The sequence below is a fragment of the Chelonoidis abingdonii genome, chromosome 4 (assembly GCF_003597395.2).
Source record: "Chelonoidis abingdonii isolate Lonesome George chromosome 4, CheloAbing_2.0, whole genome shotgun sequence".
In the NCBI taxonomy this organism is placed as follows: Eukaryota; Metazoa; Chordata; order Testudines; family Testudinidae; genus Chelonoidis; species Chelonoidis abingdonii.
Genome location: NC_133772.1, coordinates 94,253,743 through 94,275,244, shown reverse-complemented (window position 1 = coordinate 94,275,244; position 21,502 = coordinate 94,253,743). Strand labels below are relative to the sequence as shown.

At 41.1% G+C, this 21,502-nt stretch overlaps 1 protein-coding gene across 4 annotated transcripts in view; it reads right to left on the bottom strand.

The window, feature by feature from the left end:
• Positions 1-21,502, bottom strand: part of KATNBL1 (katanin regulatory subunit B1 like 1) — a 43,980-nt gene that overhangs the window by 13,130 nt on the left and 9,348 nt on the right. For all 4 annotated transcript variants that reach the window (XM_075065481.1, XM_032782691.2, XM_075065482.1 and 1 more), the window contains exons 2-4: positions 5,592-5,716; positions 1,346-1,386; positions 483-762 (exon numbers count right to left, since the gene is read on the bottom strand). In XM_075065481.1, coding sequence (XP_074921582.1) covers positions 483-762; positions 1,346-1,386; positions 5,592-5,702 — 432 coding nt within the window. In that variant the 5' untranslated portion in view covers positions 5,703-5,716. The remainder of the gene's footprint in view (positions 1-482; positions 763-1,345; positions 1,387-5,591; positions 5,717-21,502) is intronic.

The following is a 21,502-nucleotide window of genomic DNA, read 5'->3' as shown; positions in this document are numbered from 1 at the left end:
ACTGTAACAAGAGAGAAACACTTTGGAAGATATTTACTGCATTACATCACCCACATCTCTCAACACATGATCACCTAGGAAGTAGTGCAGAGAATCTACACAAATATAAAAGGGCAGCATTCAAGTGATTTTAATTATGGTTTTCTTTCAGGTCACTCATGAAAATTTATTATGGCATACATGTTATCTGGCCTTCTGAGCCAATTACAAGAAGTAACACTGCATGCCTTCACAGGGCTTGGTCAAATACTCCTGTGAAGGATACTGTTTTCATCTGCTTCCCACCCACTCATCCGCTGGCAGAAATTTACTTCCAAAACACAGTCTTTAACATTCACTTCTTTTATCGGTCCAAGAGTTAAGAATAATTACAGTCTCTTTAAAAACATCTGCAGCTAACTTAAAACCAAAATGAAAATAATGGATTGAGGTGATTGGCATCAACTGTATTCAAAGAAAAACTTTTGCAAAACTTGACTTACCTCTGAAAAAAATCCACTGTATTTTGATGAGGGACCTTGTGTTTGAGAGGAGCCAGAATCACTGGTATTTAATAAAAGCGTATGACTGTCGTGTAGTTTTGCCGGCAGATTACCTGCACAAGCCAGTTCATTTTCCTTATTTGCCATGTCACGACCCCTGACTTTAGGGAACTGTTTTTTTCTGTAACAAGGTTTTGAAGTATAACAGTGAACTTTTTTTCTACAATATACTACTTTGAAAAGAAAAGGGGAGCTCGTCACAGTTTGTCCAACTGTTGTTCTGCAATGAGAGAATATTCATGAGAAATCAAGTAAAATATTATGTATAATTCAGTTATTAAACACTAAAATATTTTAATGGATTTAAGCCTTAAACCTAGAGATTATTTTAATCAAATGATTTTATTTTCCAAAAACAGTAATTTGCTCTCTTTCTGAAGCTTTAAGACTTTAATTAGGTCATTAGCATAGTGACAACTTCTGTTAATATCCCTCCCTGTATTTATCTGAAGGCTCATCTCTATTGCAGGAATGAGAATAATTCAGGCAACAAAACTGAAGGGTTGATTCCTATTTTGGAATTAATCTGATGGCTTTCCCTTTGGTGTGGCAGAAAGCTCCCAGGAAAGAACTTAAAATCCATTTCACAATGGAGTTGTTGACCACTACTATTCCTATAAGCTTTTGAAGGACCTTATACAGATGTACAAGGATCCCAAATAATTTCTTGTTTTTAATCAGTATTTTTAAAACATCAAAACATTAAAACACAAAGATCCAAGAGACAGTTCTAGAAAGTGATAGAATCTGAGGGGAAAAGGGGGCAAAACTATCTCCCAGATTCTAAACAGTAGCTCTCCTACCTGTTTGTGTAAGAAGCCAACTGTTTTGGAGATTTCTTACCCTATGGAAAAACAGTATTATAAGAAGGCTTAAAAAACAATTCCACGGTTTAACAGAATACCCCACTTTTATTGCTTTACTAATGTTTTTCACCCCTCAACTGAGTACAGCAGTGGCCTTTGTTAACTTTTTTCCACTGGCTTGTACCTGTGAAAGATGCATAGGTTTGAAAAGGTGTAGCTGCCCCTCCACAGTTATCATACGAGCATCTTATTCAGAGATTGGATTGTGATGTCTTTGGTGACTGGTAGGATTGTGACATCAGAGATAATTTCCCTTTTTACAAGTGTGGTGGTGTACTGTAATCAATATAAATTCTCTAAATTTGCTAGTGAGTCACCTATATCAAATTAAATTTACGAGCCACAAACCTTTTCAATATTTTGGTTGCCAGGATTGGGTAAGGATGGAGGCATAAAGACAAAACATACCAGTTTATAGCTAGTTGTATACAATATAATCTTGATTATTCCAGCTTCACATACCAACATACATACATTAAATAAGTATAGATAATCAAAGGAACTGCAAATATCCTTCAACACTAAATCAAGCTTTTGCTGTATAGATTAGACAAACCTTTTAAAAATTAAGCATAAAAATGTTTGAAGATAACTAATCTTAATTACAAAAACCTTTAAAATGAAAACCACATTCTTGATAATAATTTTCTCATTTAAAAATTAAACTTGTGACCTCCCACTTTATTTTAGTATTGGAATCTCAATCCTCTTTAAAAATCTCTACTGGCTAAAGGTTCCAGAATGATAAAGATTAATATTTTCATATGAACAGGTATCGTGTTCAAAGGACTTGCAAAACTATATAAAGATTGTCCAATTGCTTTAATATTCTATTTAAACCTATTGCTCATGTTAAGTCTTCAGGAATGTTATGGATATATTCAATTTAAATGTAAAATTTATGTTAACATCCACTTAGGGTTTGTCTACATGAACGATTAGTTTGCAGCAAGCTGGGGTATCAATATACCATACACTAGCCTCCTATGGACTAACAGTCCCTGTGGATCCTCGTGACATGTATTAACAGTTCAAGAGTGTGCTCTGAACTAGGGCTGTTGATTAATTGCAGTTAACTCAAAAAAAATTAGTTGCAATTAAAAAAAATTAATCACAGTTTTAATGGCACTGTTAAACAATAGAATACCAATTGAAATGTATTAAATATTTTTTGATGTTTTTCAACATTTTCAAATATATTGATTTAAATTACACCACAGAATACAAAGTGTACAGTACTCACTTTATATTTTTTATTACAAATATTTGCACTGCAAAATGATAAACCAGTATTTTTCAATTCACCTCATACAAATACTATAGTGCAACATCTTTATCGCAAAAGTGTAACTTACAAATGTAGTTTTTTTGTTACATAACTGCACTCAAACACAAAACAATGTAAAACTTCAGAGCCTACAACACCACTCAGTCCTACTTCTTATTCAGCCAATTGCTAAGACAAACAAGTTTGTTTACATTTACGGGAGATACTGCTGCCCACTTCTTATTTACAATGTCACCTGAAAGTGAGAACAGGTATTCACACTGCAGTTTTGTGGCCGGTATTTACGTGCCAGATATGCTAAACATTCGTATGCCCCTTCATGCTTCCAGAGGACATACTTCCATGCTGATGACACTTATTTAAAAAAAAAAAAAAAAAAAAAAAAAAGTTACCCTTTCCATAACTAGTGTTCTTCGAGATGTGTTGCTCATGTCCATTCCATATTAGGTGTGTGCGCTCGCCACATGCACTGGTGCTGCAAGTTTTTCCCATAGCAGTATCTGTAGGTGATACTCTGCAGTGGCCCCCTCATGCTGCAGTATCAGGGGTGCTGCTGGCTCCCCCCATCCTCAGTTCCTTCTTGACAGGAACTCCGATAGCAAGGAAGGAAGTTCAAGGATGAGAGGGTGTGGAACAGCCATAAGCAACACATCTCGAAGAACATCAGTTACAGAAAAGGTAACTGTCTTTTCTTCAAGTGCTTGCTTATGTCCATTCTATATTAGGTGACTCCCAAGCAGTACCCCTGGAGGCATGTAGGACTTTATGGACGTGCAGACTGCAAAACAGCTTTGCCGAACCTGTTGTCGTCTCTGGCCTGCTGAGTGATGGCATAATGTGCCATGAACATGTGGACAGAGGACCATGTCGCGGCTCTACAAATGTTCTGGATAGGGATGTGTGCCAGAAAGGCAGCTGAGCTCTAGTCGAGCGGGCTCTGATAATCAGCAGTGGCGGGACCCCCACCAGATCGTAACAGGTCCGTATGCAAGAGGCGATCCAGTTGGAAATCCTCTGTGAGGACACCAGAAGGCCCTTCATCCTATCCACTGTGGCAATGAAGAGCTGAGTCAATTTATGTAAAGGCGTGGTATACTCTAAGTAAAAAGCCAGGGCCCTTCAGACATTCAGGGCATGCAGCCACCTCTCCTCACTGGTCTTGTGTGGCTTAGGACAAAACACCGCAAGGAAGATGTCCTGGTTCATATGGAAGGTGGATACCATTTTCCACAGGAAGGCCAGGTGGGGCCTCAACTGGACCTTGTTCTTGTAGAAGACTGTGTATGGCGGTTCTGAGGTCAAAGCTTTAATCTTAGAGACTCATCTTGCCGATGTCACTGCCACCAGGAAAATGACCTTCCATGACAGGTGGGAAAGGGAGCAGGATCCCAGCGGCTCAAAGGGTGGGCCTGTGAGCCTGGAGAGGACCAAGTTAAGATCCAAGAGATGGAGGGACACGAGACTGGGGTGCAAGAGCCGACTGTGGTCCTATGACAGCAGGTCCGGTTGCTTGGGTAGGGGCTGCTGCCAGGTTCACGAGAGGGCCGAACCAGTGCTGGCGAGGCCAGGCTGGGGCGATCCTCCGCCTTGTTCTCATAGTCACATACTTCCACTGGTCACTTTCCTCATCCAGCAGTCTACCCTCATAGTTCTATGGTCCAGCATGCATCTGCAAGTGTTGTGTTTTCCCTTCAGCCTCTTCTCTCCTTCCCTTCATCATCTGCTCTAATCCCCTTCATTTGCTCAAATCCCCTTAAAAACTCAACCATCGTTTCCAGCTGCATCTCCAACCCTTAGATATTCTCTTCCATTGCATCTATCAGGTGGCACTTCATATGAATGAAGCACCTTTAGGTACCCTCTCCAGAATAATATACATCCTGCAACTTCCATGTAGTCATCTTCATAGTCTCTTCATTTCAGTATAGTTGATCATCCCCTTTTGTGTCTAGCCTGAAGAGCACGGTGGAACATATCTCAGTGTTTGGGTGAGATGTCAGGAAACTGGCTGAGACTCAATCCAGATGAGACTACAAAGGATTATTGTGGTTTGCGGAAAAACTGCCGGATGATGTGTAAGGTGATGCCCGCTCTCCTAGTTGAAGGCTTATGTCTGTAATTTGTTATACAAGTTTTTGACACGGGATCTGTTCAGATTCCCAGCTGCTTTTAGATTATCAAATTGCAGCAGTAATCAGAGGACTGCTTTCTTCCAGGCAGGTCCAGATGCTGACTTTGCTGTCAATGCCTCTCTCATCTCTAGATCGAACTACTGCAGATAGTGCTAGATAGTGCTGCATCTTAGAGCTATTCAGAAGCTGAAGCTGCTGTACAATGTGGCGGCAAATGTGTTTAAGCTCCATGGTTTGCACTGGTACCTTTTGGCTTCTAGGTTTAATTTAAGATGTTTTGGACCTATAAAGCCCTATCTAAGAGAAAGGTTCTCTTTCCACGCAATACTACCTTGATCAGTGGATGTGTTTAAGCTGGAGCTTTCTTGGTTTTATAAGAGTCTCCAGTGGTAGGAATCTCCACGAGATCCCTCCGGTTTGGACTCACTCCCCCATCTTGGTGGGAAGAGCACAAATTTGTTGACCTTAATTTAATGTTGCAAAACCCATCTTTTTATACAGACATCTGGAGAGGGCTGAGGTGATTGGGGCTTGGTTTCTTTTGACTTTCTCAGCACAGGGAGATTTTGATTTTGTAATGGTGTCTTGTTGGCTAGCTGTTTTGTATTTGCTGCTTTTTTTGTTATGACTATGTATTATAATCTTGGGACAAAAAAAATCTCTGCATCCATTTAAAGTTACAGCTAAATTAACTACCATCAAATTTATAGTTTTAGGTAAATAAGTTTACCCAAGGAAATAGTAACAAAGTAAATAAACTTACCTCCTTCATGTTCTTATTAGTGGAATATGAGAGCCGCCTTCTGAGATCAACGTGACGACCCTTGGTATGCAACAGGTTCCATTTTCTAACATTGTGGGCTTCAGATGCCATAATCTCCTAAATCCCTAGTTTTCAAGACAATTTACAAATTAGGGAACTGAATTTTTAAATGTCAATGAATTTTAAAAAATCAATTTTTACCTACAGATCTTAGAGATTGTTACGACAATTAAAAATAACTACACAAATCCACAAAACAGTCTGGGTAATTTACAAAATTTAGGGGTGCCATCATTTAGCAGACATTAAAATGAGGTCTTATCACTGGTGGCAATCATGGAGAACATATGAAGTTCCACCCTTTGTCTACTTTATTTGTCAGCATTTAGTGGGAGGAACCTTATCTAAGGCACTTGGGAGACTGGTGCTGCCATACAAAACAACAAACTTTGGATAAACACCTTGCATCAATAAGTAATTAACAAAACTGCATGGCTAACATTTTATGAAAAAAAGTGTTAATTTGATTTCAAACTTCATTTCTGCTACTAGCTCACAGGGCTATCATCTAGAAGAAAATCTAAACAATTCTACTAGGAAAGAAAACACAGACAGCAATTGGATGCATGAGATTCAGAAGGAAAGAAAGAACATCTAAGCTCTATGCAAGAGGGAAGATAAAATGGGGGGGGGGGGTGAGTGGAACGGAAGGAGGAAGTTAAGTAGGGTCAAAATGTAAGTCACCCATAACAAAGACCTACCCACATTTGGTAGGTAGGTGCCAGCTTCACGTTAACTGATCTTTAAAATCTTTTCACTACTAGTTTTTAGCATGCAACATTAAGTTATAAATAGACACCGAGTAATGCATTTCATTTAAAACCTATAGCTTCCCCTCTGCCCCCCGACACATTGCCTAGAAGAACATGCCAACTGTAGAGAGATGCAAGTGTTTGTCAGTAATAAGTACAATAGCCAAACAGTTCTGTAGAAAGTGTTTACCAGGGATGTTTAAATTTTTACTTGCTGCATACAATACTACAGAAAAATGACAAGTTTATTATGAATAGGACACCACATCAAAGAAATCCATGAACCAGAGAATGTGGTATTTATCTACACACGGAAAATCCACTGCAGAAGAATGCATTCATAAGGTTACAATATCTTACAGTATGTTAGATACCAGCCCATAAGAAGAACTTTACTGTTTAAACAAACTGAAGTCCTAATGATTAAACAATTATTAAAAATATGATGGGAAATTAGTTTTCTCTTTGTTCATAAAACATTACAATCAATATCTTTGTTAGCAGCTTCAACAGAGAAACCTCATGGAGGCTACTCTCCCTCTTCACCCTTAGAAGGCAGTCTGAAGATCAGGGGGTGGCAAACTATGGCCCAGGCTCACCAGTTGTTTTAATCCGGCCCTTGAGCTCCTGCTGGGGAGCAAGGTTGGGGACCACTCCGCGTGGCTCCTGGAAGCAGCGGCATGTCCTCCCTCTGGCTCCTATGCCTAGGGGCAGCCAGGGGGGACTGCTCCGCATGCTGCCCCTGCCCCAAGTGCCGCCCCAGGAACTGCGACCAATGGGAGCTGCAGGGGAGGCACCTGCAGACGGGTCAGCGTGCAGAAGAAATGTCTGGCCTCGCCTCCATGTAGGAGGTGGAGGGGGACGTGGCATGCCGCTGCTTCCAAGAGCCGCTTGAGATAAGTGCTGCTTAGAGCCTTCACCTCTGAACAACTCCACCGCGCCCCAACCCCATGCTCCGGCCCTGATCCCCCTGCTGCCCTCCGAACCCATTGTCCCAGCCCTAAGCACCCTCCTACACCCCAAACCTCTTATCCCCAGCACCACTCCAGAGCCTGCAGCCTTCGCTGCAACCTGAACTCATTTCTGGCCCCGCCCCAGAGCCTGCACCCCCAGCCAGAGCCCTCACCCTCTCCCACATCCCAACCCCAATTTCGTGAGCATTCATGGTCCGCCATACAATTTCTATACCCAGATGTGGCGCTTGGGCCAAAAAGTTTGCCCATCCCTGCTGTAGATGAAGGTTGAAATGGTGTGGCAAGGTAGGCTGGTGATATTTGGACTTCTACTGTTTGCACTGTACTCATTCTAGAGATAAATTGAGATCTGTGTCTGGCACCTTTCATTAGCATTAAATTAAGGCTAGCCTCTGCTGTGAGGCCTACAAACCCATGACAGCTGACAATATGTGGGCAGGAGGTGAGGTGTGACTACTCCTTACTGTGGAAAAACTTGCTTGTTTCACTGTTAGATGTGAACATAAGCATCTCTGTTCCTTATGTAATCGATTCCTGACAGTACTCTCACAGAAATGGTGTAATAAAAATGAGCAATAATTAGATATTGTATTTAAATATACTGTTTAATAGTAGTGCCTTTTACATTACCTGTTATGTAAATGTATATGTAATATGAAAAAATTAAAGATATGAGAAAGCAACCAGTGGCACAGTCAGAAATTAATGCCTACAGCATAAACCTAATTAAGTAGTTTTAAATCAATCATAAGTATATTATATGCTGATCACTAAAAAAATAAAAACAAACAAAACAAACAACAATGCACAAGCTCTGTGAAACTGTTGATGCAATAACATATCAGTTTGGTCAATGACATCACAGTGCCACTGAAGTAGGAAGATAATCTGGGGGAATCCAGGAAAGCTAATCTGAAATAACTCAGAGTGTGAATCTGAAGTGGATTAGTAAAACCACATTAAATCACTATGTGAACACTCTCACTCAGAATTAAAGTGGCTTTAATGCAGTTTAGCTTCATTCACTTTGTTATTCATGTCATACCCCGAATTATTTCACATTAACTTTCCTGGATGTTCCCATGTAGGCAAGCCCTGTAATAACCAATGCCAAATCTCTGGGTTAGGGAATGCAGTTCAACTCACATTCCATGAAAAAGTCAAAAAGAAAAAACTGATCACCTTGTAGTAATAATGGATCAACTTTCCATACTGAAAGATCTGCTGAAGATTAATATTTAAAAGAAAAAATGTAAGCAAAAATAAAAAAACATTCATCCAATAAAAACTGTCACTTTTAATAGTGTTACATAGAGAATGAGCTCCACTAACACTTTGTTTATAAATTACCACAGTAGAATCCATAAGTACATCTTGAATAAACGGAACATTTCTCAGTTGCCAGACTTCAGACATTGTTTTTGAATTGCATTAATTGGGAATTTCATCTAATTGTAATTCTTTATCTTCCTTTTGAGATGATCATATATTTATAAGCGATCTCTTGCTATAATAAATCTACTTTCTGAACCTTTTAAATATAAAATTGCTCCAGTGTGAAGTTTGGAATCCAATATCTGTGCAGAGAATCATGTTTTTTGAAGCTATATGTTAAAAAAATGCAACTTAGAAACAAAAGTTAGGTCAGGGTTTTTAAGGGACTTTGGTGCTCGTAACAAACTATTATTAAAGCTAATCAATTTTCACGACACTCATCGGATAAGAATTAAAGATTTTACAATAATATCTGTACAAAGACAAGTATGTTGATGCTCCAAACATCTAACTTTTCACCATACCTACTTGCAGGTCCTGCTCAGGTGCTATATTCCCCAAGTGGATTACTCACATTTCAGTTATTCCAAAACTAAGAAGTATTTACATAACTACAGCCATTGTTTAAGAACTACTAGTACCAAATGGATAATAAGAAAACTAAACAAATTAATATAAACTGAAATACTTCTATAATACATACAAAATGCTAATAACCCTAATTATTAAGAGATATGAATAGACAAATTATGAACACATACACTTTAGAACAAAATATCTGAAGAACCCATTCCCCTTTTACTTACACACTAAAATCCATGTTCAAAGTTCTGTTCTCCCATAAAATCTGACAGCCTCAAAACAAGCATAAGAAATGCAGGCTCTCTTCTGTTTATGCTGCCATTAATTTTTACAAGAAAGGCACACAACTGTACATGTAGGCCATGGCAAGCTTCTCCATTAAAGTATATTTATTGTAACTTTAAGATTATATTTGTGGTTTGGATGAAGATAGTAAGCCATTTTTTGCAACTATGCTTTTAAAAGAAGAAATTCAGTTCACCTTTAATCTAAGAACACGTTTACCTGGGTTGCAGTTCAACAGTGCAAATGTTCCAATAGACCAAATGATGTCTTAATTCTATGATGAACAACTCATTCATTAAATAGAAAAAACACAACAAACTCAAAACAAACCCACATAACCCCTGCTTTGCCCCCCTCCCTCCCCACCTTCAGTGTGGATCTTTGGAATGTTTAAAATTTAAATCTAAAGTGACCAAATACCATACTTTTATCCCTTCTAGTTAATGCTTACTGTTCCATTACTCTTCAAGAGGTAGCTAGTTCGATGCTCAAGTCACTGCTACTATAGTTATCTTGTACAGAATTATTAGTTTTATGTTTTGATACATCATTTACAAGGGTCACAGACAAGAGTTTGGAATCTAGACACTTGGATTATTTTTAAATATTCTCTTTGTGACAAGAGAGCAGCCCAGTCTTATTAGTTCAAAACAGTAACATCAATTAAAATTGATGAAAGTTACATGCAAGTGTCAGGGAGAGAGCACACCTAAATCTGAAAGCATCATCTTATTTCATCTATGCAAACCTTTCATAATAAAAGCTGAAACCCACCTAAAGTTGTTGAGTTTTATTAACAATGCAGAACTAAACCCAGGTGCACAAACCTATTGAGCGTTGCATGACATGTCAATCTCTCTTTCCTCATGTGGGACCTAAGTTTTTTGCTATCTTGAACAGACGGAAGGCGTAATGGGCAGCAGCCTGAAGCCATACTTTAACGTTTGATGTCTTTAGAGGATAGCTGCTCAGGGATCTGCCACATCTTCCCTCTCCCCAACTGCCAGTTAATCACCAGCTGGTTTCATTGCTGTACACTACACTGTACTCAGATTTTCTCTTGGTGCAATGCATTCTGGGGCCTAAGAACTCAGAATAAGGTACTAGAAGCCCGCAGCAGGGTTTCACTCCCATTGCTGTCAAATGGGGGCATCAGCAGGAAATCTATTCTTAGAAAGATCTTTTCAATTTGGGATAGGGAGCATACAGGAGTGGAAAGAGGAATGAGTGGCTTTACCTTGCAGGTTACTGGAAGTCCACATTTTGGGGGCAGGAGGTGGTCAGATCCCAGCCATGGCTTTGGTTGTGAAGCATATAAGAAATTAAGCAGCTTGGGCAGAGTTTCACATACTTAGTCTATTCAGTAAAACTCTAAGGAAGTGATCTTAAAAAGAAATGGTATCCACTAAACTAATCAAACTGACAAGTTGTACATAGTTCAATTTATCAAACATTGCCTCTCTCTGGCCTGGTCTACGCTATGAATTTAGGTCGAATTTAGCAGCGTTAAATCGAATTAACCCTGTACCCAGCCACAAGACAAAGCCATTTTTGTCGACATAAAGGGCTCTTAAAATCAATTTCTGTGCTTCTCCCCAACGAGGGGAGTAGCGCTGAAAATCGACATCGCCAGTTTGAATTAGGGTTAGTGTGGACGCAATTCAACGGTATTGGCCTCCGGGAGCTATCCCACAGTGCACCATTGTGACCGCTCTGGACAGCAATCTGAACTTGGATGTACTGGTCAGGTAGTCAGGAAAAGTCCCGGGATCTTTTGAACTTCATTTTCTGTTTGCCCAGCGTGGAGAGCTGATCAGTACAGGTGACCATGCAGTCCCAGAATCAAAAAAGAGCTCCAGCATGGACCATACAGGAGATACTGGATCTGACTGCTGTATGGGGAGACGAATCCATGCTATCAGAACTCTGTTCCAAAGGACGGAATGCCAAAACATTTGAAAAAAATCTCCAAGGCCATGTTGGATAGAGGCCACAACAGGGACTCAGCTCCTTAAGTTTCACGCAACACTGTGTTGAGACAAGCGTACCAGAAAGTCAAAGAATCAAACGGACGCTCCGGAACAGAGCCGCAGAAATGCCGGTTCTATGCTGAGCTGCAGGCTACCACTACCCCACCCCTGACCATGGACACTGATGATGGGATATTCTCAGTCACCATGCCTGAGGATTTTGCAGACGGGGAAGATGAGGAGGAGGAGGAGGAGGACAACGAGATTGAGGAGCCACACAGCACACCGTTCTCCCCAACAGCCAGGATCTTTTTCTCAGCCTGACTGAAATACCCTCCCAACCCGGTATCCCGGACCATGAAGCCGTAGAAGGTTGAAATATGTGAATTTAATTAAGGGGACATTGATAGGTGGCTGTTCCTACTGGGCTGTTTGCCTGTGGCTGAAAAGAAATCCTCCCCGCAGTTAGCTGAGTGGTCCGGCGGGGCATCGGCACTGAGCCGTTCATGTTTGGCTAGCAGGGATCTTCCCTGATATCAGCCATGCGGTGTGGTGGGGGGAGAGTTAAAGCGGTCATCCCAGAGAAAAGGGACGTGGGTAGTTTGGTTTCTGCTACTCCATGTTAACATGAAAACCATAGCCCTAAATGGACACCTCAACGGGCTTTGCTTGATATGGGAAAGGAGGGCGCTGCTGTTACGAAGGTTGCAGAAGCCAAAAGACTATGGCTTCCCATGGCCGCCTGCAAGCCGAATTCTGTTGCCCAGTGTGTTTGATGTCTAACACCAAAACCGCAGCAACTCAATACAAGATGCAAAAAATTACCTTGTACCAAAATCACGTGCTCTGTAATGTGAATAGTGTTCACCATGAAAGAGTATACCCTTTGTTCTGTAAAATGTATCTTTTTAAATACTTCTCTCCAGTTATTTTCTGGTCTGGGAAGTAAATCCCTTCCTGCAGCCATTTAAACAGACCCAAGTTCCTGAAGACGCGAGCGTCATGAACCTTTCCCGGCTATCCCATGTTGATGTTGGTGAAACATCCCCTGTGATCCACCAGTGCTTGCAGTACCATTGAAAAGTATCCCTTGCGGTTTACGTACTGGCTGCCTTGGTGCTCCGGTCCCAAGATAAGGATATGGATTCCGTCTATCGCTCCACCAGTTAGGGAATCCTATTGCAGCAAAACCATCTACTATGACCTGCACATTTCCCAGAGTCACTACCTTTGATAGCAGCAGTTCAGTGATTGCATTGGCTACTTGCATGACACCAACCCCCACAGTAGATTTGCCCACTTCCAATTGATTCCTGACCAACTGGTCTGGTGTTGCAAGCTTCCAGAGGGTTATTGCCACTCACTTGTGAACTGTGAGGGCTGCTTTCATCTTGGTATTCTTACACTTCAGGGCAGAGGAAAGCAAGTCACAACGTTCCATGAAAGTGCCCTTACGCATGCGAAAGTTTCACAGCCACTGGGAATCATCCCAGACCTGCAACGCTATTTGATCCCACCAGTCTGTGCTTGTTTCCCGGGCCCAGAATTGGTTTTCCACGGCATGAACCTGCCCCATTAACACCATGATGTCCACATTGCCGGGGCCCCTGCTTTGAGAGAAGTCTGTGTCCATGTCCTCATCACTCTTGTCGCTGCGCTGCCATTGCTTCCTTGCCTGTTTTTTCAGCTTCTGGTTCTGCATAAATTGCATGATAATGTGTGAGGTGTTTACAATGCTCAGAATTGCTGCAGTGAGCTGAACAGTGAATGCTTGCCATGCTATGGCATCTGCTCGGGCAAGCCAGGGAAAAGGGTACGAAAGGATTGTCTGCCGTTGCTTTCATGGAGGGAGGGTTGACTGACATTTACCCATAATCACCTGTGACAATTTTTTGGCCCCATCAGGCATTGGGAGCTCAACTCAGAATTCCAATGGGCAGCGGGGACTGTGGGAACTGTGGGATAGCTACCACAGTGCACCGCTCTGAAAGTCAATGCTTGCCACACACACTGGACACACACTGCCGAATTAATGTGCATGCGTGCACTCGACTTTATACAATCTGTTCCCAAAAATGGACTTCTGTAAAAATCGTAGTAATTTGGTAGTGTAGACAAATCCTCCTTCAGTGAGTGCTTTTGATCTAAAACTTTGCCTTGTCATTTTACCCAAATTGGTAACTGTCTGTGATCTAGTCAAAATTATCTGATATGTAAAGAAATAAAATATATTTATAAAAAAGGGGGGAAAGCAATAATTAGATTTCAGGTACTGTCTATTCTGCTTTACATGAAAGACTATGGATAACCGGAAAGCTAGTAGGTTTAAATATTGAAAAATGAATGAGTTTATGACAATATGCAAATGAAACCTGATTAACTGAATGGGGAGTGATTTTTATTCTCACTGTTAAAGTTTCAATTTTGTTTTCTGGCAACACCAACATCTGACAACAGCTGTAAGAAAGCCTCTTTGTTAAAGACTCAAAACCCTCACCCCTTCAGTTAAGGGCTAGGAAAGTTCACAAACCCACCTGAAACCAAGGAGGAGTTCTCCAGCAAAACTAAGACTGCCAGCCAATACACGTGATATTTCTAGGGTTAAAAACCAGAGAGTTTTTTATTGTGATGTGGGCAACAAGTCATTTTGGGCCTTCTTTATACATCACGTCCTCTTTCAGGGGCAACAGATTCTTCCTCAAAATGGGGTGGGGGCACAAGGCACCACCCCCTCTGTGGTCCCAGCCTGTCCCCATCTTCTCCCCAAGACCCTGCCCAAGCCGGGCCAGGGAACCTGGGGCCCACTACCTGTCCGGGGGGCCTCGAGCAGCTGCTGGCCCATGTCCCCCACCGAGGGCAGGTGGAGGGTCTGCGGCTCGTGACAGCTGACCACGTAGATTTTATCATGGCCCAGTGGTGGCTTCCAACCTGCCTAGGGGGTGTGTGTGTGTACATGCATCTTGCGGGGTAAAGGGGGGAGAGGAGAGGGAAGGGGCCAGCCCGTGGCAAAAAGTAGGAGGGCCATGGCCCTTGCCCCCACCTTGGAGATATTCCTGGGAGCCTCCTGCTTGCTGTGCACAGGGGGAGGGGCGAAAGGGGTGCTAATGTCAGGCTATCCCCCACCCCATGCTCCTTTACCCCATCTCCACAGGGTGTGTGTCTGTGTGTGGGCGGGGAGGGGGGACGGGACACAACAGGGTTCAGGATGGAGGGAGCTTGTTGGAAGCTGTTGCTGTTTCAACTTGCTGATCTACTTAAAAAGGCAGTGTACTTAGAGTAGGGTCAGCGTACTTAAAGGGGCAATGCGCATCTCTCTCTCACATGCACACACAGTGTGTGTGTGTGTGTGTGTGTGTGTGTGTGTCTCTCTCTCTCTTTCTCACATGCTGTGTCTCTCCTTCCATTCGTGCGGCCTTGTAGAGTGTGAGGCTACACTGACAACGTGTTAACCCTTGAGGGCTCAGTCAAGTGCTAGTTCATCATTTAGCAGTAAAGCATTCCCTGGGAAATATTCCACTCTCTGACTCCCACCACCTCAACCAAGCTTCACAATCATCATTGCTGTGTACAGGATCAAATTGTTTGTTTAAAACATATACTGTGCGTGTGTGTAGTCTTTTGTCTGGCAAAAAGAATTCCCTGGAACCTACCCCCCCGCCCCCAGCCCCCCATTTACATTAATTCTTATTGGGAAATTGGATTTGCTTAACAATGTTTTGCTTAAAGTAGTATTGTTCAGGAACATAACTAAAACGTTCAGCGAGGAGTTACTGTATATCGGTCCTATTACAGGAAATAGCTGGTTGACACTTATTTCAATAGAGAGAGTCCCCTTTCATTCAACAGAGATTAAGTTAATCCATGCATACAAGTCACTGAAAAAATTAAATTTATCAGCTCACATGCTGTACTGATGAGAAAAAAAAACCTTCATAGCTGAGGATACTACTGATAAACCAATTATTGTCAGATAATTAACAGTATAAATCTGGTGGACTGGATGTACTGTAATGGGGGTATTCCACCTTATTTCTAAGCAAAATCTGAAACCAGACCACATCAGTAAAGACAAACTATTATATCTAAGGCCATCACAAGCTGTCAAATGGTAATGCATATATTTGATATCTCAGTCCAGTTTTGGGGAAAGTGTCCACACTACCAAAAATACCCAACCACAACTTTCATCTTTTTACTTTGTGACAGTGTTCTTCTGAAAGCTCCATAAAACCACCTGCTTTAAATGCACAGAAAAAGGTACTTTTAATTTTCTTTAGCAGACCCCATAATACATTTAAATCTTCTTGACATAAGCTGTGCTTTGGACAAAAAGACAATTCAATCATTTGTCCATATTTTCAAAACAGTAAACTGATGAAATGAGTAAAAATTCAGCTTCAACATTTGTATTATTAACTTGCAGTTCTTTTGGGACAAGGTTGTAAAGATTTGGATACGTGTAGAGTACTCTATAAAGAAACTACCACAGCTTTATCTGGTGGTATTTCTAGAACTATTAATTCAACCAAAGTACTAACATTGGTAAGCAGGATATATAAAAGTGATTTTATTTTGTTACTTGATTTATAGATTTTCTTTTTTAAGTCAACCTGTTTAAAATGAAATCTGAACTTAATACAAAATGCTCTAAGGCCTAAATTTACAATCTCTTACAATATTTAAATAAAAAAATAAATATGCTCAATCCATGAGATTATCAAAAAATCTGAGTTAAAGGCAATTTTTCTACAAAAAGGGAAAAACATTTAACTTTTGTGGCCAAGCTTTATAAATATGGCACAACAGGTCATGTACTGTATTATGGGCTTGTTTTTGATAAAAATAAAATTTAGATACTATTTTGTATGTTTAATTACATTCCAGTTACCACCCTAACGCAGCTTGATGTTATACTCACACCAAGCACATGGGATCTTTTCAGGAGAAGGCAAATACACAGCATTTATTGAAAATACAACAGTTAGCATATGCTTTTCAGACACACACACACAGTCCCACCAGTTGATGTTTATAGTTACCAGTCTGTTGTAGCTTGAGTCAATCTAATGGCCAGTTAGATTGAGCATGAGTGAGGAGCTGGGCTCTTGTCAGTTGCAATCTGATGCTCCGAGGCTTTGCAGGACCAAACCCAGAGTTCCATGGCAAAACACCCCAGCTTTATAGTTGTAAATTCCTATTTGAGTCCATGCATTTTGAAATGTCATCGTGTAATCATTTGTCCTTAAGTGGTGTTATCATTTGATGGTTATTGTCAGGCTTCCCATCGTTATTTTCTATTTGTTGTCTTGCCTTCAGGGGTGCTTGCCTCACCTCCGAGGTCGTCAGTGCTGCTAACATGTTTAGCATCGGATACAATGGATGTTTTCTGATTGTCTTCTGGTCTTCCAAGTCTCACTTTTTCTTGACCATCTGGACATTTGCGATGGCTTTCAAACCTTATCTTTTCCTGATGCATGCATTCCTCATTCACACAAACAAACAATCTCTTCCAGAAACCTTCAAAGGTATACAGACTGCAGTATTGTATATTCAGCAGAATACATTGTAAATCAAGCCTTGCTAAGTCTTACAACTAAAACAATTCACATTGGTTCTTCAGGCCCTCAACATTCTTCCAATCTCCTTAACATAGATACAATACAAGATCCCGTCTCTTACTTAATAAACTGTAAAACAAAGAAATGTATATTTAACTAGAGTGCCTAATTTATAATACATATAGGAAACCATAGTAGACATTATAACTCATCCTAAAACAAAAGGGTGACCATAATCAGTCATAAGGATTGTTCTGGTCTGTCATTCCTTTCTGCTATTCAAAAAGGGTGGCTGACAGGATGAACTCAGATCATACATTAATTCTCATGGGACATTATAAAATCCTGCTCCTACATTGACACAAATCATGAGCAAAAAGTACTTCCTGCCAGAGAATAGGTGAGCAGAGCTATGACAGCTGGATGCAGAGAGTTCCCTGTACAGCTGTGGGGCTGGTGACACTGGATTCCTGCAAATGCAAGGTGCGGAGAAGGCTGTGGTTGCCAACTGTTACTGATGGATTATTTTTTTGCTAATTTCAATGTGTCAGGTAAAACTGACATTTACCAACTATTTAAATCAAATCCTGCCAAGCCTATTTATAAGCCAGCAATTATTTTTGTGATCCATCAAATGATTATTTTGTGTGTAAAACTAAACAGCATTCTTCCAAGACTTTACCAACCTTTTGTGCTTATGCCACTTATGAGTCAGAGAATTAATCAGTGTTCTGGATCTGTTTACAATCTGGGACTAGCTCAATATATTAAGTCATGAATCTTACCACATGCTCATATACAGAAGGTGACCCAGGTGGATGACTGAACTAAGTACGTGCAAAGAGCTTTGCTGACGCTATAAAGGGGAGGCAAAGACTCAAAGGCTGATAAATGACAATCTACACTCTAGCCAATTGCCTTTAAAGGAAAATGGGTTTATGTTAATACTTGCCAGCACTCTGACTGCTAGATCCAGGCTGTCTCACAGATCAGACTGCAGTTATTTTGATATTACTTATCTCTGACCAAGATGAAAAGGAGCAGTTTTCTGTAATATTACTTTCACCTGTAATTATGTCACAGAAGCAGGTAGGGTTGTGTCCTTTTCCCCCCTCACACAAATGAGTTTGGGTTACGGGCTGTCAATTGCCTACTTCATTCAGCATGTGCTAAGTGCTTTTAAAAAGGGATGCTCAACTTGAAGTTATATTTGTCTGAAAGTGTTGCTCCTATTACTGTTACAAACAAGATTATTAAAACAGAAGTTAGTGAAAAAAAACTATTTGTTTACTTTGTGCAATTGACAGCACTTTGTATAGTCCGTTAACAAGGCAGAAAGATTGAGGAGATCCCACTATAAATAAGGAGGAAAAAAAATTTTGTTTGTCTTTTAAATTCCAAAAAAAAGTTAAGTTGATAGTACACCTTTCAGCTTCCTGATTTGAAGGCAAATTTCCTCCTAGGACCATTGTCTGCTACAGACTACACCTGCAAGTAACACTAGTGCAATATTTTTACATGCTTTCTTGCTCTTCCTTCCCCCGCTCTCCCCTTTTAAAGTTACTTGCTGCCTGCCTGTGAGTAGAATTCCCTGCCAGTCCATGTCTTTTATTTTCTAGTTGTTTGAAGTACCTATAAAAAAACAACTGTACACTCCATGCCATTATTTAATTACAATAACAAAGGACAAATATTCACATTGATATTAATTATCTATGTTTAACATTCCAATTTAGTAACTGCCCTACCAAATTCATGGCCATGAAAAATGTGTCATGGACTGTGAAATCTGGTCTCCCCCCTGTGTGCTTTTATCCTATACTATACAGATTTTACAAGGGATCCAGCAATTCTCAAATTGGGGAGCCTGACCCAAAAGTTACAGGGAGGACTGCAAGGTTATTTGTGTGTGGGGGGTATGTGGGGGGGAGGAAGGTATCACTTCTGCGCTGCTTTCAGAGGGGCGGCCGGAGAGCAGTGGCTGTTGGCCGGGTGCCCAGCTCTGAAGGCAGCACTGTACCAGCAGCAGTGCAGAAGTAAGGGTGGCAATACCATACATACCATGTCACTCTTTCTCCTGCGCTACTCCCTTCAGAGCTGTGTTGCTGGAGAGTGGTGACTGCTTACTTAGGGCCCAGCTTTGCAGGCAGCAGCGCAGGAGTAAGGGTGGCATGGTATGGTAATACTATACCATGCCATCCTTACTTCTATGCTGCTGCTGGCGGGGGGTCTGCCTGCACAGCTGGGCCCCCACTCTCCAGCTGCCCAGCTCTGAAGGCAGCTCTCCCCCACCTCCTCCTTTTTGGGTCACGACCCCTACAATTACAGCACCTTTAAATTTCAGATTTAAATAGCTGAAATCATAAAATTTATGATTTTTAAATTCCTATGACCATGAAATTGACCTAAATGGACCATGAATTTAGTAGGGCCCTAATAATAGAGGTTTATTTACACAAGGAAGTGAAAACTCCCCACTGGTTTTAATTTATAGTTCCTACCTCACTCTTTTACTAGGGGCTAAGATTTACGCACATCCCAACATGGAAGAAGCTGGGAGTTCAGTCCCTCAAACCAACCGATTGCTTATAATTTACTAGTGGCAAAGGCCACAAAAAGAGGCTCAGTGCTTGCACACTGCTGCCCATTTGCCTGCAACATCTTAGCATCATGGTTTCTCTGTGAGGGGCTCCTCCAATCACCAAACCACAGCCATCTCCCCAGGAGTGAGCACCAAAGTTTAGACAGGAAATCTGCACAAGTTTCTGTAGATATTTGCACTGTTCTGTCTTATGGGCCAGAGGGTGGAGGGCAGGGATATGGCACAGCCAACAGTCATTCTTGGATCTAGATTCCCACAGAACACTATCAGAGGGCCCTACAGGAAGGATGAGCCTTGTTACAGAGGTAGCATTCCTTCCTTTTGATGCCTCTACTGACATAGATTTTGGCTTCTTCTTCAACTTGAGAAAGATACCTCCTTCTAGGCCAGTAGAGCTAGCAATGCAGAAACACAATCCACATTTAACAACGCTGCATTTTGCCACTGCAATTATGTGATGAACACATGCAAAATTTTGTCTTTATCTGAGATTACATAAAAATCTGTCTAAAAGTAAACATTGTGAAAGAAGGAGAAATTGAACATACCCAGAGTGATATTTGCATGGGCCTCTGCCATTCTAGCTATTGTAGTTTCTTCCTCTGGCATTATTACTTTTTTTCTTTCTAGGCCCAAAGACCAGTGTAAACTTTTATTCATCTGTGGATCTGATGGTCAGTATAACACAGAATTCAAAAATTCCACACTGGTTATGAGAGCTCAGGCTCCGTCTTGATGGCACACCGGGGATGTTTTGCAACAGAGTTTACTTAGTATGACTAAAAAGGCCTCAACGCTTTTAAAGATGCAGGCTAACATAGCTGACCATACTGTATAGTTTCAGACAACACATGCTTTGTCTACCCACAAAAGTTGTACTACTTTAGAGTAGTTAAAGTGGTACCACCCGATCGGTGATGATGTAATAATACTTGTACAGTCTATGCAGGAAGGAGAATAAGCTATTCTGATATAAAGCATCTTTATACCAGTACAATTATGCCCACACTACATGTACAAATATAACTATATCAGTTAAAGAGTCACATGCCTAACTGACAGTAATACTGATACAGAAACTGTACAGACCAAGACAACTTCAAATACATTAGCCTGAGTCTTAAGGAGCATTCAGGGTCTGTTACACAGTAATAAAACCCCACAGCACTGAAACTTGGTCTTATACGCGGGGATAAAAACAGCGATATAGAAGATGTTCAGGCCCAGGCCTAAATATCTACACTGATATTTTTAGTCCCACTGCCTGAGTTCTGTAAGCCTGAGTCAGTTGACCAGGGCCAGCTGCAGGTCTTCCACTGCACTGAAGACATATCTTAAAAGAGCCTTCTAGTCACATTAAGCCAACTCAGTTGAAATATACCAAACCAACACTTTTTGCCTGTCACTGATTTTAACTGCTACATATTTCTACATCTTTCAGTGTGACCTCAATTAAACACATTCCCGCTCTAAGTATGTATCACTAATTAAGCAAGATCCTACTTAGTGTCAGTGCATTGACATTTAACCATTTAAGTGTCTGTGGACTTTTTATAAGTTAGGTTAGGTTTAGCTGGAGGTTGGGGTGATGGATGCCTCCTGCAATCTGAAAGTATACTGATAAAAGCCCTGCCTTGTCAGGCAAAGTGTGTATTTTTCAATTGTGTTAGCTTAATACAATTGAAAGGCTCTGTTAAATAGAAGCCAACACCTTTGAAACAGCATTAGCTGGCCATGTTGTAGCCTCGATTCTCCCACCGCGATCCTGGCCCACCTTGGCACTGAGCCATTCCTCCCATGCAACTTAAGGAGCCTAATGGCCCCTCTGAATGCATTCTGGCTACCCACCGCCA